A 16,279-nucleotide genomic window follows, 5' to 3' on the forward strand; every position below is an offset into this window, starting at 1 on the left:
ACATTTAGTAAAAAATATTTCAATTATAATCACTTGGGAATTCCTTTGTTTGCTTTACGTTTTGGAGAACTCAGTGAAAAGGAGATGCTGGTTTTCTGGGTCAAAATCAATTACAAAGGCTGCACAGGCACAAGAGGCAGCCTGGAGGGCAGTTAAATTACACTAGCATTTTACCAGCATATGGGTACCAAATATCTGCTGTGGAGCAAATTCAAGAGGTGATCAAAGCTCATAATGTTTAAACATTAAGTTTATTTTTTGCATAAATGAAGCTGTCAGATTTTGTTATTTACATGTTCTTTTGGAATGTGGAATGGAAATACTATGCATAAGGATGTCTGCAAAGAAATCCCTTTCTCCTACTTCTTTCTTTTCTACTTTTTTTCCCCAGAAGCCTTCTTGTTTAAAAGAGACACAAAATACCACATTAAAAAGAACCTTCTATATTGTAGTGACTTCCTAAATTACATATATGGGCAAAACCGAGGCTGATATACCATATGATCCTCTCTCTTCATCCCACAAGTGGTGTTAAGTTTTCCCCTTAATGTAACTCAGTAGTAATGTAAGTCACCATCATACCTAGGAGCTCTGTAGGTATTCACAACTTACCTTTTCCAAACCCCAAGAAGTACAGAAAGTGAGGGGAAAAAACAACAACAACAAAAAAAAAAGACAAAACAAACCCCACAGAAAATAAAAATATGATCGAAAATAAGGAACAAACCTCAAAATATATAAAGGGAAATGGAATTAAAACTGATACAATATAGATAAAACTAACCAAACTGTAAGGAAAAAATACTGAAGGTGATTTTTTAGCATCAGATCTTTTTCCAGGTTGAGCTCTTTGTATTTATCTGTTTATCTTTTCTTATCCCACACTCATCTGAGGTAATTCATGCAACTTAGCTCTTGAGCATTTGCCTCAGTTTAAAAAATGGAACTGGTGTTTTCACTTTGATGTGCTTGCTATCCTCACAGCAAGACTGGCAGGTTTCTCAGCAAGCTTGCCAAGATGCTCAAACTGCCTGAGAGACAAGTCCATGAGCTGCACAGCAGCCTGCTATGGGCTCTCATGTTCACAGTCACCACTACTGGCACCTGCCCTATTTGAACTATGCTGACATCAAATATGGATTATTTCCATTGCCTAGTCCTTACTTTGTAGCAGCAAGTGTTTAAACAGACACGCAGAGATCAGTGGGGTTTATTGCACAATGCACAAAAAAATTGGCTTGATCCTGAAGGGTCAAAATAATACTCAACTATGAATGAAAAATCAAGACCAAAATAGGGAGGGGGGGTTTGGAATCTCTGTTTTAATTAGAGCAATGATGTTCTTGTTCAGGACAGATCCCTGGGCATGGTAAAGCTGTACAAGACATGATGTTGAGAAGTCATCCAGAGATTAAACCATAACTTCTTTTGCATTCAGTACATGCAAATAATCAGTCAGTTATTCTGAGGGAAAGCTAAGCATCAGAAATGCCTGCCAAAGAGTACTACTTGGTGACATGGGCAAAAAAAATCATGCTTATTTTTCCGATGTGTAGTTGAAATAATTTTAAATAAAAATACATCATTTTGTGGGAAGAAAGTTCCCTTTACCAATGTCCAACTTTCTCCAAGTGTAAGCACTTCAGCAAAAGACAAGTAATGTGCGATGGAAAGGCTTCTCTTATGAAATAGTTGGTACTTAGAACTAGAGAAAAAGAATAGAGGATTTAGAAGAGGCATTTTCTCAGTTATGCATAAAGATAAAAAACCTCTTTAAGTTAAGAAGGAAAAATAAATTAAACTGGATTCCATGAACTTTATTTCCACCTCTGGTAATTGACTGAACACCTTCAGCCTATTTTCTAAGATTAAAATTCGGTAATGTTAAGGAGGCAATAATGAAGGAATCAAGGAGAAAAGGCAACCTGATTTTCACAGACAAAAATAAGCCATAAATATGTACCTGCTGGGATTCTTCGGTTGATTTCAGTAGCCCCACTTCTCTGTGGCAAAAATCCTATTGACCTGATCAAGGCTAGACTTTGAACCTTGTCTTTTAAAAGGGAGAAATAATTTTAAAGGAATAACAGAGGCATTGTGCCAAGTCCACATTAAATACAGATGGGGATTCTCATTTAACTTCTGCTTCAGCTGCAGAAACAAGACGTTCGTGATTAGAAAAGTAATTCTTTGAAGAAAAGTGATTCTTTGAAGACTGAAAGGAACAGGATTAATTTGTTGGGGTCACATTGAGAAAAACAGTGTGACAGAAAGAGTACCTGGTGAATGGGGCCAAACAAGAGATCTGGGGATGGTGCTAACTGTTGAAGTAGACAAATAGAAAGCTGAGAAAAAGTTCTAGAAAGAAGCTAGTATACTAAAAAAATAAATCAACCACAACTTAGTGTGCCCTAAGCAGCAATTTTAAAACTGAGTAAGAGCAGCAAAAATATATAACATGCCATCACTCTCAAACCCCTCTAACATTCCCCGACAAAACCTGTATGAGACTCACAAAGGTGGAACAGGTTCCAAGGTGTGGTCTCCTTGCTCCCAGGATACTTGTTATGTGTGCTACCCTTTGCCTTGCCCTAAAGGCCTGCCCTTGGCCTGGTCTAGGCGAGAACCTTCCTTAAAATTCTCAGAATTCTTAAAAATTAGTTTTGCCTCGTCCAACAGCCCACTCCCATCTCAGCAGTAGCTGCTAGTGACTGGAAGATGATGAAATATCATTTATGTTACTGAGACACACATGTTCAGGCTGATAAGAAGGACATCACATCAAAGAGCCAGCTCTCCTCCCACTTCCTTACAGTTCTGAGTTTTTCTTCTTTCGCTTTTATTTATTTTTTTATTATTATTGCAGAATTTTAATTACTCAGGAATATGCTCAGTTCTTGGGTACTGTGCGTTTCTCCAGCTACAGTAGTGCTTTGAATTGAGATGGGGCTTACATGTACACCTCTAGTCCAGGGAGAGGAAAACTGTGTTTCAGGATGGATGGGGGTAGCAGTACACCCTGACAGTCCCCTGATCCTCCACAGCAGGATCCAGCTGGTGGAGCATGTGGCAGAGCCCCTAGCATGGCCACAAATCACTTACAGTGTGTGTGATTGTGATCAGCTGTTTGACTTCTTGTTAAGCAACACTTACAGTATCTGTAGGTGCACAGTAAGCAGTTTGGAATTGCTGATTGCACTCTGATTTACAAGGGATGGTGGAGCGGGGATGAAGAGAGACATGAGTCTTGCTACTGCAGTTTGGAAATGGGGAGCAAAATTTAACTCACAATATAACTAGACAGGAACTTAGTTGTCACCCCACAGTATGTATAATTGGCGCTTGCTTTTCTTTTTTTTTTTTTTTTTTACGTGATTAATACATCATTTTTCTCATTAGTTTCAGCTACAGTGGCAACGTAAGGAGAAAGGGCTCTCCAGATGGCATTTATTTACTGTGTAGCCTAAGTGAAAACAATACAGATGAAGATAAGTTCAAAACGCAATTCAGATTCATGAGATTTCCGGACCAGACAAGGTTAAACGTGCTTGGAAGAAGTTTAGCTACAGAACTGCATTTCGACATGTGTCCTGTCATAACATCCAAAGTGTTGGACACTTGCTCATCATTTCTTTCTGAAATGATGTTTCCAGATCAACATTGGGATCAGTCATATCCTAAGTCTTGCCTTTTAGAATGCAACCCTTTTCTGTCTATTTTATGACAAGTAGTAACAATCTGTGTTCCAGCACTGTGTTAATCTTCTGAGAATGTTATTTATTTTATAGTAATGGCACAGGAGGAGACTTTCCTCTGCTTTTGACAAGGGCCCTGGAGACAGCTGACACACCACTAGCACAGTGCCAAGCTAATATTGTAGGACGTTCAGTCTAAATTAGCGTAAAAAAATTAAGATAACACTATTTCTTTTTCTTCTGATGCTGATCAGACTGATGTGTTATGTTATGAATAGCTGACTGAGATCAATGTTTTACTCTCCTGTAACCTACTAACCATACCCTCCTAACTCTTAGCTTCAGGCTTTCAGCAGAAATCTTGCTACTCCCCATCTTGGCCTTGCTGCATAGTACTATGAATCATACTACATAAATTGCACAGACACACAGAACTAAGAATTGTCTTTGTCACTTAAACAATATTTTAGTACTGATCTCACAAATGGTCTGTTAATTTTATATTGAACTAGTGACAATACTACTCTCCTTAGAATTTGTGGGCCAAGCTTTTCCAATTATAAAATCTGCAACTTGAAGGGAAAAAAGTGGTTTGGATTAAATATTGTACCTAAAAACAAATAAACACTGCCAATTTGCTTGCACTAAAGGCTTTCTACAGAATTTATTATTAGTGTTTGAAAACTAAGAGCAGACGAGACAGCTCAGTGGTGAGAGGCATTTTTTAGGAAGACTAACAGAACAAAAGTCCTTTAGCACAGGTGGTATCTGTCAAACAGAAGCTTCTGTTTTTCTAGAGTTTTAATAAGCAGAGTTTCATGAACACTGGTCCGACATAGACTGGTTTTCTTGATAGGGTCCTAACTTTAGCTTGTTGCACTCATTTTAATATCCCATTCCACTACAAAGCAGTGTGAATATCTTCCACAGTTTAGTGCACAGTTCCATTATATCTCATTAGCTGTCTTTCATAGCAGATTTATTCAATGCTGCCTCTAAAGTTATGAATCTTTTTATAGTTGAGCTTTTTAGTGAACCCTCTTAATTCCACTCTCTAGTTACCCTTAAAAAATCATGCAATTCCTAATCTTCATCAATGGGTACTTTCAAGACTAAGCCTGAAGCAATCTGAGCCAGATCCAGAGCACAGACATACCAAAAGCATAGTGGCATATTCTATTACCAATATTCACAAACATGGCAGTTCTACTGATGTTTTTGAGTCCTCACACACATAAACCTGAAAACCCCACAACCATTCCATAAGCAGAGCTTAGTTTGCTCTCAAAATGTAATCTATTACTAAACATAAAGATTTTTTTATCCACCTTTTCTACAAGACTCTTAACGTTTATATTGCTAATATGTAAAACACGTGGATTTATGTTCAGGTGGGAACATCACTCAACATGCCAAGCAGAATTAAGACACTTTTTAACCTTCCCAGGGAAGCTCTACTTAAGTACCAAGTACTAAGACAAGTACTTAAGACAAGTACTTAAGTCACACTTATCCAGACAAGGACAAGCATAACGGAGCACATTACTGTCATTCAGTGCAGTCAAGTGGGTTATAGTCTCAACTGCCAGGACAGTTTCTGTATTTCACTTTGATAAAATGCAGAGAGCTCAAAGTGTAATCTGTATCTTTCTACATTAACATAATTCAAATGTGTCTACAGGTAGCACTGTTACAGCACAGCAGCCTATGCAGGTTGGCAGTCTGCATTCCTTCGCATCTCCTCATGCCTAGTAAGGTACATAGCTCTGCCTGAAGTTTTTCCCACTGCCACGGAGTCCACAGAGGGGTTAGGGCTCAGCACAGCTTAACTTGGGGTCACTTTTTCTTGAAACAGGGTAACTAATGCAATTTCTCTCCTCTGCCTAATGACTCATTTCCATGAAACTTATAGGAATTCAGTATTTTAGTTAAGTAGAAGTCTGAAAACTGGCCAATAACTAAAAATTTGCTAAGGAAGGACAACCAAACGCACCTACACATCACAGCATTTGCATGAGACACATAAGCCTCTTTTCCTATACAAACAAAGGAAAGAATCTGGACGATGAACAGTGAAATACTGGATCAATACACATATTAACTGGACTTTGAGACATGAAAACTAGAAAACAAACTAAACTAACATGGTCATAGCAGCTAGGGTAAATACAAAGGTTTTGATGCTGAAATTCAGACCACATACAAATTCTCTTCCAGTCTCATTTCAGTAAGTAGTTTAGCCCTCTCATTTATGGCTGCATTCTACTTCACCCTGTTAAAATGATTAAAAAAAAAAAAAAGGCAGCTTTGCATATTAATTTTTTCCACCTGAATAAACAAGCTTTCTTTACAGTCAACTGTAACACAGTACACCCTGCTATATTGCAACGGGAGGAACTAAGTAAGTCTGCAGGCTCTCACTCTTATTACAGTCGGTATAATTATGTAGTCCAAGAGTGGAAAGCAATCAAAAAGTACAACAAAGTGCAGAAGTGTCCTTTGCCATTCAGAACCTTCCATGGTTTTGACAAGGGACTTTGCAATTGCTCCAGCAGCACAGCGCTAATAGAAAGTAATGCTCCGAAGCTAACATATCTTACGATTACCAGAAACTTCCGCTCCTCAATTCACAGAAGTTTTGAGTTCTTTTGATGACAGATGGGGGAAAAAAGCCCTACAGAAAAGGCAATACTCCACCTTGTGGCATTGCATGAGAGCACGCAGAGCCCTTCTGTAAACCAGATTTTTCCAAGTCCTGCACTGAATTTACACATAAAGCGTAAATTCCTAGTGGATCAGAGTGGTTTTCTTGGAATTGCATTTGGACATATTTTAAACAAAACAAAAAAAAAAATCGGTGAATTTCACCATAATATGAATTTGGAAAAAAAAAAAATCTTTTGGTTCCCTACCTAAAAATGTAATTCAGATACCTAGAATGGGATACTTCTCTATTTGAAATTACTATTTGCACATTTCAAATATGTTACATCACACTTCCAAAAACTATAGAAGCATTTTGAGTGGACTGAAAATGCTCAATGGAGAAAAGAGAGAAATGTCCTTAAAAAGAAGTTTTCAAGTTTCTTTCTATTCTCAGAAAAGATTCTGAAATTTCAAAAACTTCCTTAAACTGAAATTTTGCCTGTTGTACTCTACGTTTCTGAAAAAACTCCCAGCTTTTTCTCATTTTTTAAATCCTTCTCTCCTACTCAGTTGTTCATAAATTCATTGAAATTTCTTAGACCATCTTTCAGTATGCTCCAGTAAAGAAACAAAGAAAGTCTAAACATAATTGTAATAATATTATAATTTACTAAAAAACCCAAAGAAAACCTGAAGTGTTAGAACTCCCTGTACTCAAGCTTTCCTAACTAGAAATATAAGTAACAGTTTTTGCTCAGAGATAAGAAAATGCAACATCACCAAGCAAAAAATGCTACAGAAAATGAAAATGTTTTTCTTCCTTTGTTACATTTGTCAGTATAAAATTAGAAGTGTTCAATAGAAAAATGCTGAAAGAAAGAATCCTTCATTAAGTTTTCCTACCATCTTTACAATATGAAGAAGCACTGCTTTTTTTATGGTCCCTCGCTGCTGATGCTTAAGGGCCTTGCTGCTTGTCGTGGTTTAAACAAAAGTCATCCATAAATCACACAGTCGCTCTCTCACTCCCCCCTTTCTTGCCCTCCCCCTACTCCCAGAAGGACGGAGAGGAGAATTGAAAAGAATGCAACTCCCACGGGCTGAGATAAGAACAGTTAAGTAACTAAGGTATAACACAAATCACTACTGCTGCCACCAATAACGATAAAGGAAATAACAAGAAAGAATACAACATCTCAACACCAGCAGACCAATAACTCACCCCACTACCCCAAGCCGAGCACTGACCGATACCTCGTCCAACCCTGCAGTCCCCAGCCCTTCCGGGTAACTCTCCATTACATCCTGGGCATGACCTGCTGTGGTATGGAATACCTCTTTGGCTAGTTTGGGTCAGGTGTCCTGTCTCTGCTTCCTCTCGGCTTCCCCTCCTCCCTGGCACAGCATGAGGCTCAGAAAGTCCTTGGCCAGACCAAACATTCGAGCAGCAACTAAAAACATCAGCCTTATCAACACTGTTCCCAGTCCTAGAGTCAAAACACAGTGTTGCACCAGCTACTAAGAAGGAGAAAAATAACTGCTACTGCTGAACCCAGGACGCTGCTTTACAACCTGAAAATGTTTTAGAATGCAACATATCTCAAGCCCAGTGAGAACTCTCATAGCAAGACATTGCAGGGGTACGAGGCCTATTTTTTTCCCCAACTTTACGCCCATACCTACTGTTTGGCTAAAAATTGGCAATCTTTTTATTTGTCTTTCATGAAGCCATTGCCCAGCTGTGATTGCTACTAATTGATTAACATCAAACCAAGTTAGTGGCTTGCTACAAGCCTTAGAGCTGAATTTAACTAAACTTAGTTATTTGTAAAGTCATGACACAAAAATCATGATCTGTGTCTTTAAAAAATGTATTTACCGACAATGTTGGAGAAGTGTGAAGCTTGATTTTCAGAGTCTTATTTGTCTTCACATGATCCAGAAGACAAAGTATCTTCTCTTTATAAACTGAGTCTACTCAATTCCTTCAGGCTTTATTGAAATTACAGAATTTCCAAAAGCTCAAAAGCAGAATAGAATCAACATTATGTTAAGAAAAATATATGCCTTATTATAATGAAACTATTTCAGCTCTTTCATAGCCAACCCTAAAAATCCTGAGAGCATCAGATCACATAATGTCTTCATAGGTATATGGAAAAAAAACAACAACAGTTTGGGTATCTAACTACCCCCATGCATTTTACAACAAAGGTCTGTACTGCCTGAGGGCTGCCAAAGGTTGGGATGCTTCCAAAGGCAAACGGTTTATTCAGGGGCAGATTTGATCAAGGCTCATGTTTTCCAAAAGGCAGCTACCTTACTTAGGCCCTTTAAAAAAAAACCCTTCCCTAGAGCTCATCCACTGGTCTGTTTGGGCTGCGTATTTTGAGCAACAGAAAACTGCCAAACCAAAAGCAAAGAATTTGTTTCTAAAAGAAGCAAGGAAAAGACAAAGAGCAAAAGATAATACTGCAGATCACTGCAGGCTTCACAGAGTGCAGAACAATTGTTTTAGTAACAGCTAAAAATACTTGCTCTTGCTCTCCTGCCAAAGGTATTCAATACACTAAAAACATGCTTGCAGAATCAAATATTTATAACACAACAAAGAAGTTGCCCTTGCTTTAGAAACTTACAATAGATGGTTAAGTTGGAACTACATTTTTCATAATACAGACAAAAGATTAACAACCACAGACACATGTGAATATTGGCTTTGTTGACAACCTACTGTTAAAACAGGAAAAATACCAGCACGCGTTTTCTCTAGATCACCTGATAGTTACTTTGATGTAACTATCAATATAGTTACAGGACAAAATACAATTTTACTTTCTAACCTTCTCCTTGCTATGTGACAGAAGCTTATCAAAAACATCTGAACTCTTATTCAGGAAAGGCACTTGAGACTGTAGTCCCTTTTTAGCTTTTTTAGCTTTGGGTTCTTGCGACAGCTGAGATAATTCACTTTCTTCAAGTTCACTGCAATGCTTTCTTTTCTTTTTCTTTGACTTTTTATGGTCACTTTGGTAACCACTGGAGTCAGTGGTAGGCAATACATGTTCCTGCTCTTCTTGCTTATGCAGTTTCTTTTTCTTCCTCTTCTTGTTTTTATCATCACATAATCCATTCACAGCACTGACACTTTGCTCTTCCGTGCTTTCCTTCCCAGTGTTATTAGTCTCATCAAGTGGCTCCTCTGCAACATTATCTCCCCCAGAGTCATTCAAGCTATTTTCCTGGTGGTCAAGCTTTTGAGTTTCATCTCCATTTGTACTGCCAGTGACAACCTCAGATTTTTTGGGCTTCATGCTGTAAAGAAATATACAAAATAAACGGATGTAGAGACATTTAAGTTCATCGCACACAGTCCGATGTCAAAATTTGCTAAAGCACAATATATACACGAAGTAGATAAAACATAAGCATTTGCTAAAAACAGCAACAGACAGAGAACATGATACTCTAATTACAGAAGATTAGAAAAATTAAGGTGATTTACTACTTTTAGGGTAATTTCTATTACTTGAACGGCTTCCTTTTTACCACAGAAATAGTATTTCCTTTCAAATTTAACCCTCCTCTAATATATGGTGTACAGACCATTTTGATTTTTCTTTTTTTCTTGTACTCCTTCATCCACTAATTCATAATTACACATTGTGTAGTAAAGCTCCTTAAGTTATTCACAAGCACACACAACCAACAGCCTGTTCATACATGAAACAGAGTGATGGTTTTACCAAGCAGTTGCCTTGCTGAAGTCTGTAGTTAAAACAAAGGTGATGACAGAAAAGTCAAAAAAAAAGAAGAAAGAAAAAAACCCAAACAAAATAAAATAAAATAAAACAAAATAACAACAACAACAAAAAAAAAGCAGGTACCCTGCAACCAAGAGCACTGGAGAAAAAAGTTAAAAACCATGGAGGAGGAGATGTCCCCAGAGGCACTGAGGACAAAACCATTAAGTTTCATTGAAAATTCACTAAGTCTAGAGCACCCTTTCAAATTAAGAAAACCAAAGAAAAAATGTTATGATTTTTTTCAGTAGTAGACAAATTGTATATTTAATTAAAAACAACTACATTGGGACTATTCATCACGGACTGCAGTGATAGGAAGAGGAGTAATGGGTTTAAATTTAAACAAGGGAAGTTTAGGTTAGATATAAGAAAGAAGTTCTTTACTGTGAGGATGGTGAGGCAATGAACAGGTCCAAAGAAGTGGTAAATGCTCCATCCTTGGTAGTGTTCCAAGGCAAAGTTGGACAGAGCCTTGGGTGACATGGTCTAGTGAAAGGTGTTCCTGCCCACGGCAAGGGGGTTGGAACTAGATGATCTTATGGGCCTTCCAACCCTAACTATTCTATGATTAGTAGAAAAAAAAATTGCTCAGCAAATGACCACTTAAAAAAAATAAATCTGATCTCTTTTAAAGATAGCACTATTAAGATTTTTTGCAAACTGCTCTAAAAATTTACAGAGGCACACGTGAAAAGAGGAAGCTGATGCATTCTCTTGTATCATCTTTGACATTCTAATGTTTCAGCAAGCATTTAAGTCACACAAGTATAGCTGTTTGTAGCTATCTAATGTGTGTGTGTGCACATATGTGTGTAAACACGTACATAAACACTGTGTCGAGAAAGTGGACTGCTCCCCTTGAATGGCCTAAGCTTTCCGTAAGCACAGCTGCTCTAGACATTTGGGGGTGCTATTTTGGTCATGTATTTTTATTTATGCAATCGACAGTTCACAGGTAGCACACTCAGATTTTTAAAGCTAAAAAAGTACCTACTTATATTTTTCCAGAGAAAACTTCCAAGAGTCTTTAACACTAGAAAGTTTAGTTTAATATAACTAACACAGGCTATATATAGGTATGCGCTTGTGTAAAACAAAGGAAAGCTTAAAGATTATGACGAAAAGTCAAACCATTGACCTTGTAACAAACCCATTAAAACAGCTAAAAATACTCTTTAGTAGGGCACTATACCGGCTTTTAATGAGTCCTCCTCGAATGAAGAACACCCCAGCTGCATCAGAATCTAAGTGCAACACTTGAAATTTCAGTTCATCGCCTATTTTTAACCCCAGGTCTTGCCACTGTGCAACTGACATTTGCTCAGGTTTAGGGATAGAAGCATTGAAGCATCCATGTATCAGGCAGCCAATATGACTAGGGGCCACTTTATTAATTACACCCTAAAAAAGAAAAAGAACATCATATGAAGCTATAGTAAAGATCACATATGGTACATATTTAGTTCCTTATATGGACACTTCTCAACAAAAGTTGATGTACAACTTACGAAATCAGTTTATCTAACAAATAAGTTAACTCTTTTTCACTAAAATCAAAGCTATTCCTATATACTCTTCATATGATTCCTCAAAAAAAAAGAATTAATCTCTACCTGCAAGATAAAATCAAAATGAGGGATTTAGCCATAGTGAGTAGCTGAATAGAACAGGTAACTCTTTCCTACAGCCATCAACTTTGCTTTAAAGCCATTTTAAGCCACGAGGATGATCAGGGGACTGGAGCACCTCCCCTATGAAGACAGGCTGAGGAAGTTGGGGCTGTTGAGCCTGGAGAAGAGAAGGCTGCGTGGAGACCTCATAGCAGCCTTCCAGTACCTGAATGGGGCCTATAGGGATGCTGGGGAGGGACTCTTTGTCAGGGACTGTAGTGACAGGACAAGGGGTAACAGGTTAAAACTTAAACAGGGGAAGTTTAAATTGGATATAAGGAGGAAATTCTTTCCTGTTAGGGTGGTGAGACACTGGAATGGGTTGCCCAGAGAGGTTGTGAGCGCTCCATCCCTGGCCGTGTTCAAGGCCAGGTTGGATGAAGCCTTGTGTGGGATGGTTTAGTGTGAGGTGTCCCTGCCCATAGCAGGGGGGTTGGAACTAGATGATCTTGAGGTCCTTTCCAACCCTAACTATTCTATGATTCTATGATTTACTTAACAGCCTTCATGCTGGCACAGAACTACTTGGCAGCTAAAAATGCAGACTACACAGTTTTTAAGTTCTTCATTCATAGGATTTCTGCCACATTTACATGTCAAACATCATTGACCTTTGTTTTCCTCAAAGATGAATGAAAGACACTGAGGGTTTTCTCATTCTCTTCTGAGCAAGAACACACATTCCCTTCTTAAATCACATTTAGAAAGATCGAAACACACAAGCTATGCTGCGAAAGGTATGACACAACAAGGAATGTAAGCCAACTGCCAACTTATTTTTCCCCAAGTACTGATGCGAGGACATTAACAAGCTTACAGCTGTTTAGAGAGCCATACGTTTCCTTTTATGGGAAGGCAGGCTTCAGTTTGATGTACTGCTCTTGAACTTAAGGAACTAAACTTGTGAGAACATCCTAAACATTCCTGCCACTATTAAGTAAGAACAAACAAAGTTGTTTGATAATTATCTGCTCTTTAGAAAGAAGCATCAGTATCAATGATAGCCAGAATTATGATCTGGTATAATAATAAATCCTTATGATACAATATCTTCATAACATAAATGTGAGAAACCTGTTCAGCAATCAAAATTTCACAAATGGAAATTGTGAAGCAAAGAGCCCTTTAACAGCAGCATTCTGGGTGCACTAGCTATGGACAGATGAGCACACCCGCTCAGTGGATATTTACAGTTTACACATCTTTCTAGGTTTCATTTCCTGATTATGCCCACCCTCTTCTGAGAAATTATTTACACTTTCCGCGAATCCAAACCCGTCCCCCTTGACAGCTCTTGGAGGGTCTCTGGTGGTAGTAGAGAGGAAGGCTCCGAGTCTTCCTCACGAATGAACTTCTGAACTTTGCGCGTACATTCAAGCCTTGCAGTTACATAAATGTATCTGTATAACATACTGTGTATAGATGCTCCTGCCACCGACCGCAAACTCCCCTGGCTGGGGCCCACATCCTGGGACCCCATGCCCTACAGACTTTCCATTCCTCCTATAGCTCGCTCATAACAAAACGTCCTACATTTTTCTCACAATATTATGTATTTATGTATTTTTTCATAACATATATGTATTTAACACATATAAGGACAATTCAGATTAAAATAAAACACTACTACTACAACTACACACTGCTAATAAACTACTGTAAACTATACAGTAAACTACTAACATAAACTAAAACATAACTCCACCGAAGTCTCAGACCTCTGATGATGATGGAGATAAGCCATGCTTTATGTAACAGAAAAGCTGCCCCTTGAGATGCCAACACGTTTACATACCACCAGTTTCTTCCCTTTCCGGGGGCTGAAGATCACGAAATCAGCCTCGATGTTGAGGTGGATGAATCCTTGGTCGTCGTAAATGTCCCCGAGCTCGCCCACCACTTTAATGTTGTCGTAAGCGACCGGCACACCCTGAAGGCTGTAAGAAAAGAGGGGGTACCGTTAACTGTTAAGTCGCAGCCACCGATCACCGGGCCGGGGGAGGTCAGTTGGGCTGAGGCCTCCTCCGAGCCAAGCCCCGTCCCCGACCGCACCTCTCTGAGTACCGCAGGAGCTCGGCGTCCAGCTGGGCGCGGATGCCGGTGCGCTTGCGGCCCAGGTAGCGCGGCGCCAGCGCGACGTGCCTGCGGTGCGGCGCCACCACCAGGCACGAATAACGCCGCCACACCAGGCCGCAGGCCACGGCAAAGGAGGGAACGGCGGCGGCGGGGGGCGGCGGCCCCGCCACGGCCATGCTGCCGGGGGGTGGTGGCAGCGTCTGCGCACGCCACGGCGCGCTGCGATGGCGTCACTCACCATCCGGCGGCGCGGAATGGCGATGTCGCGGAGGAAGCGTTTCCGAGTGCCGGCGGGAAGCGCCGGGGTCCGAGCGGCGGCAGTGCGGCCCGTCATGGGGGAGCAGCCGGTGTGAGTGCTGGTTGTTTCATATCAGAGTACCGCGGGGTCGCGCCTGCCTCCCGGCTCTGCCGCAGGCCCGGGCAGCGCGGGTAGCTGCCGGAGCACTGAGAAGCGAGGATCTGTCCCCGTGATCCATACATACAGTGGGTGGCTCAGACCACTCTTCAGCTTATACCTACACGATCAGCATTGTTAATTTTCTTTGTTCAACTGATTTAGATATAAAGAAGAAGTTCTTTACTGTGAGAGTGCTGAGGCACTGGCACAGGTTGCCCAGAGAGGCTGTGGCTGTCCCATGCCTGGCAGTGTTCAAGTTGGATGGGGCTTTGAGCAACCTGGGCTAGTGGAAGGTGTCCCTGGCATTGTCAGGTGGGTTGGAGCTAGATGAGCTTTTAACATCCTTTCCAACCCAAATCATTCTGCGATCATATGGTGTCCTGGGTTGAGCGTGGTGTCGTGGTTTAAACCACGACATATGGTTATATGATTTCTGCATCTGATGACCCCTACTCACACATCCATTTTCCGATGAACCTAAATCAAACGGTGGTTTAGACAAAAGGCTCTGCTACAATGTCATCATAAATATGAATCAAATATTTGGTAATTTAGACAAAAGATATGATGTCAAATTACCCTAAATGGTGTTCTTCATATATGGCAATTTTAAATGCAGAACTTGTTTTCTGTTAGTAGGGCGTGTATCTTAATTTGTGTATATAATGAGAAGTTTTGTGACACTTATTAACCACATACTAGAAGACAGAAGAAAGATAAAACTTAACAAAAGTCACAAAAAGAGATGCTGGTGCACCACACACTACCATGACATACAAAGTGAGGCACAGTAATAGGGAAAAAAAGAAAGCTTATTGACCTGTTGTAACCAACTGAACTTGTGGCTAGTTAGTGAAGACTTTATCTAGAGTTGTTGGTCAGACTTTATACGAGCACAGAATGGCACAGTATTGTCTTAAGATTTTATTTTGAACTCACTGAACTGATGCAAAACCTTGAAAAGGTATTGAGGTATTGGTATCAAAGCTTTCTTTGATTTAAATCAAATTTACATCCGCTTGTTTTAATAAATGTGCACTTTGAAACATACTGGATCCACATGGAGAGTTACAAAAATAATTTATATGTATTTATTAAAGGTGCTAAAATTCCTTTTATGTTGTGGAGGCTTCAGAAACACTGTTGCTCTGTAAAAACAAGGGTTATGTCAGAAGTCCTTGAACTTCCTGTAAAATGTTACGTGATGCAGAAGCCTTTGGAACTACTCAAGTACTACATCACCAGAAGGTTTTCTTTAATTGGATGTACTGTGAAGACAGGATGTTGTTAGTTTTCACTGGTAAAACAAATTGTATAGTTTGCAGTACTTTACTGCAAGTAAAGTTGGATTAGTGTGAAAGAACTGACATAAAAATGGCTTTCAGATATACTGAATTTGCAAAATTAAAGGAAAAATGTCTTAAACTACTGTAATCTGTATTCTCCTGTGGCTTTAATCCTCCAAGGTATTTAATGTTGGTTGAAATTAATTGTACGTTATATGCTTTCAGTTTTCTGCCAGCAGTATCTGTGTTTTTTATCCATTTAGATCATACTTAAACTTTGCAACGTGCTTTCAATCTCAGTTAAAGACCTTATACAATAACTGCCTGTACTTCTATTCTTAAATGAAATATACATTTTATAACCCTTATTTATGAGTGGATTTAATTTGCAGTGAGAACATATAATACACTAAGGGCTGCACTCAAATTTATTCATGATAATAAAAACCTGACTATGTGCCTTCAAGAAATACTTAGAGTAAGACAAGAAAGGCAACATGAACAAAAATGTGGATTTGTGTCTTTCTCCCTGTAGGCAGGTTGGGCAAGGTGGTGCCAAAAGGGCTCCCTCTTTCTGCTACTGTACCAATCTGGGGTTGTTCTCATGGACTTCTGTCCCCAGAAAACTCTCTACAGAGATCAGCTCTGCACTTTATATTGAATCTCCATTTATCCTGCTACTGTGCTTTAGATTTCTTTATAA

At 39.4% G+C, this 16,279-nt stretch overlaps 1 protein-coding gene across 1 annotated transcript; it reads right to left on the bottom strand.

Moving 5' to 3' along the window:
* Positions 1-232: 232 nt before the first annotated feature.
* POLR1F (RNA polymerase I subunit F) lies at positions 233-14,116 on the bottom strand. Its single transcript, XM_065666284.1, has 4 exons — positions 13,870-14,116; positions 13,613-13,754; positions 11,340-11,548; positions 233-9,656 (listed from the first exon to the last, which is right to left on the bottom strand). Exons 1-4 carry the CDS (start codon positions 14,067-14,069, stop codon positions 9,173-9,175), a joined length of 1,035 nt encoding a protein of 344 aa, XP_065522356.1. The 5' UTR covers positions 14,070-14,116; the 3' UTR covers positions 233-9,172.
* Positions 14,117-16,279: the final 2,163 nt, after the last annotated feature.

Source organism: Lathamus discolor, chromosome 2 (assembly GCF_037157495.1).
Source record: "Lathamus discolor isolate bLatDis1 chromosome 2, bLatDis1.hap1, whole genome shotgun sequence".
Taxonomy (NCBI): domain Eukaryota; kingdom Metazoa; phylum Chordata; class Aves; order Psittaciformes; family Psittacidae; genus Lathamus; species Lathamus discolor.

Bases quoted from the DNA above. Each gene is read 5' to 3' on its own strand.
- POLR1F (XM_065666284.1), bottom strand. From the start codon at position 14,069: ATGGCCGTGGCGGGGCCGCCGCCCCCCGCCGCCGCCGTTCCCTCCTTT. The intron at 13,755-13,869 runs GTGCGGTCGGGG...CTTTTCTTACAG, and splicing joins CTCCTGCGGTACTCAGAGAG to CCTTCAGGGTGTGCCGGTCG. The intron at 11,549-13,612 runs GTATGTAAACGT...TTTCTTTTTTAG, and splicing joins GGAAAGGGAAGAAACTGGTG to GGTGTAATTAATAAAGTGGC.